This window comes from Eurypyga helias, unplaced genomic scaffold, assembly GCF_000690775.1.
Source record: "Eurypyga helias isolate BGI_N326 unplaced genomic scaffold, ASM69077v1 scaffold34292, whole genome shotgun sequence".
Lineage (NCBI taxonomy): Eukaryota > Metazoa > Chordata > Aves > Eurypygiformes > Eurypygidae > Eurypyga > Eurypyga helias.
The window spans coordinates 1-2,550 of NW_010237209.1; the positions used below are offsets into that span (position 1 = coordinate 1).

A 2,550-nucleotide genomic window follows, 5' to 3' on the forward strand; every position below is an offset into this window, starting at 1 on the left:
CGCTGCCGCTTTCCGTGCGGGCACCGACCCGAGCGCCCCGATCCCCTCCTCGCACGCAGACGGCACCTGCCCGAGGAAACCGGTGAACAACAACCTGGGGGCAACTCCGAGTCGAGAATGCCAACGACCCTGCAGAAAGACCCGTCTGCCCCCAAAACTCCCCGTTTCGGGGGCGGGCCTGTCCCACCTGGCCCCAACGGCCCTGCCCAACCAGCACCAACGCACCGTGAAACCACAGACTGACCACACACCTTCGGATTTAAAAACGCCTGTTACCGTTCGTTATTTTATTAAGTGGTTTACACCAGAAGGTGTGGCTATAGATACAGTTGGTGAGTAAATATCCACGGAAACCTGCCTACGAACCCAACTCAAGACCTACCCAAGTGCTCCAAGGTCAACACACCTACGCCCAGACACAGGCCAGAGGAGGAATGTTACAGGCATTAAGCACAATATATGTTCCGAAAGGCCCAAATATTACAGCAGAGAGCGCGAGAGAAGTTAACGTTTTCCTGACAACTGTGTCTTCTCGGGTGTCCCATTTTTGGTCTATAAACCGGAAAGGAAGGCTCAGACTTCAATAAATACATTTGCGTTGAGCCTCGGCCTTGCTGCGCGCTGTCCGTCCACTCTGCCTCTCGAGGGTCTCTCCCGGGAAGCGGCGCCCGGCGCTCCCCGCCCCGCCGAGGGCAGAACTACACCGCGAACTCAAAACCCAGGCCGGATCCTCTCCTTTCTCTCGAGGGAAGTAAGTGCGTCAATGTTCTTCACCGGTAGGACAACAAGGCCTTCTCTTTTACAGATAAACAACTGAGCTTAACTATGCAAGACGACAACTCTGTCCCCAGGAAAGTCATCTTTAGTTAATTTTGTCCTGGAATATATACAAATTATTGGTGGCAGCCACGGCGATGATGTTCTCCACGGGGTGCCATGCTGTATGAAGAATCTTCTTGTTGAAGTCCAGACTGTCGACGCTTATCTCGTCCTTCTTCCTCTTCCCGCCCGTGCAGACCTTACGCGGCTTCAGGATGGCACGAGGTTTGCTGCTCTCCCTGGACGCCTCGAGGGTGATGTCCCGTCGCGTGTTCCGGTCAAACATCCTGAAGAAGTTGTTGTAGGAGCCGGTCATGATCGCGCTGTTGGAAAGCGGAAGAAAGGCAAACGGTGGGTTTCCAGCGCAGAATTCACCCCCCATCTCTCTCCCTCTCGTGCACGGTGACTCTCGGAGCACGTTCAGGCCCAGAACGTGGCCTCACGCCCCGCTCCTCCGACGCAAACCTCTGCTCAGTTCCGGTTCTGGACCTCAGCACCACCGCCACTCCATCACGTCCTCCTCCAGGTCCTCCCTGTCCCCTCTCCTGCCACCGGCACTCAGCCTTCTCCTCGACAGGCACAAAGCAGGGCTGCTCACTGCTCCTCTGTCCCCGTGCGCCATGGAGGCAACGCCACCCTAACCGCTCCGCTTCAGCAGCCTGTCACAAAGGCAGTGCCTCGCTCGGCACTGCCCGCGTCTTGGCAGAGAGCGCGCCAAGTTCCCCACGGCAAGCTGTCCTGGGTGGGCAGAAGCCCCTGCATGGCTGTGTGCTCCAGCCCTGCGGAAATGGTTCCGCTTTGGAGTCGTTTCTGAGCGAGGCAGGAACGAAAGCGCTTTCCTGTCTGTACCTGCCCACAGACCGCTTCTCTGCGGCTCAAAGAAAACACCTGAAACAGAGGCCGAGCCGTTCCCGATCCCTCTACCCAACGTCTGTCTCTACTGCCCGAAACCGGGAAGCTGTTTCCCGCATGGCAGAAGGTCCACAGACCGTCAGAACTGCGCCCACCTCACCCCGTCCCCTCGGCTGATACACACCCTCCTCATGGCGCCCAAGTCGTCATGACTCGAGGTACCGCCCCCACAACGTACACCACATGGACTGCACCAGGTCTGCGTGGGCAGGGACCTCAACTCCCCTGGTGCCACCCCCTGCCCTGGGCAGGGACACCTTCCATAACCCAGGGTGCTCCCAGCCTCATCCAGCCTGGCCTGGGACACTCCCAGGGAGGGGGCACCCACAGCTGCTCTGGGCAGCCTGTTCCCATAATCCAACCCGGCACCTTTCCATCGGACAGCGTGCACGCACTCGACAGCGGACAAGGCTCTGGTTTGGGTACTGCAGAGAGACTCCTAAACTCCCAGAAGAAAACAAGCATTCCCGAGACAAGCCAGCACAAAGGATGCAGACAGAAGATCCCGACTGCCACTACCCAGGGCTCTGGAAGGGCTCCGCACGCAGCTCACGCACCGCAGCCGGCGGCAGGCCACACAGCACGCGTGCCAGCGCCGCGCTCTGCCGCCTGACTGCAAAGCCTCCACATCCTGCAGCCCAGCAAGTGCCTCCGCTCTGCAACACACACGAGCCACTGCCTAGCGCCGGTCTGTCTTCGCCAGCCTACCGGAGACACGGAAAGAGGATCCGACGTCCAAGACGCCGACTGCTCGCTCTTGTATTCACGTGCAGAGCAAAACCGAGTCGCGTCTCCACGGCTCGGGGGGGCCGGGGGGCG

General features: G+C 59.3%; 1 protein-coding gene across 1 annotated transcript in view; it reads right to left on the reverse strand.

The window, feature by feature from the left end:
- Positions 1 to 236: 236 nt before the first annotated feature.
- Positions 237 to 2,550, reverse strand: part of LOC104506437 (serine/threonine-protein phosphatase 2A 55 kDa regulatory subunit B delta isoform) — a 15,591-nt gene continuing 13,277 nt past the window's right edge. Inside the window, exon 10 of the mRNA XM_010147379.1 lies at positions 237 to 1,142. Coding sequence (XP_010145681.1) covers positions 863 to 1,142 — 280 coding nt within the window. The 3' untranslated portion in view covers positions 237 to 862. The remainder of the gene's footprint in view (positions 1,143 to 2,550) is intronic.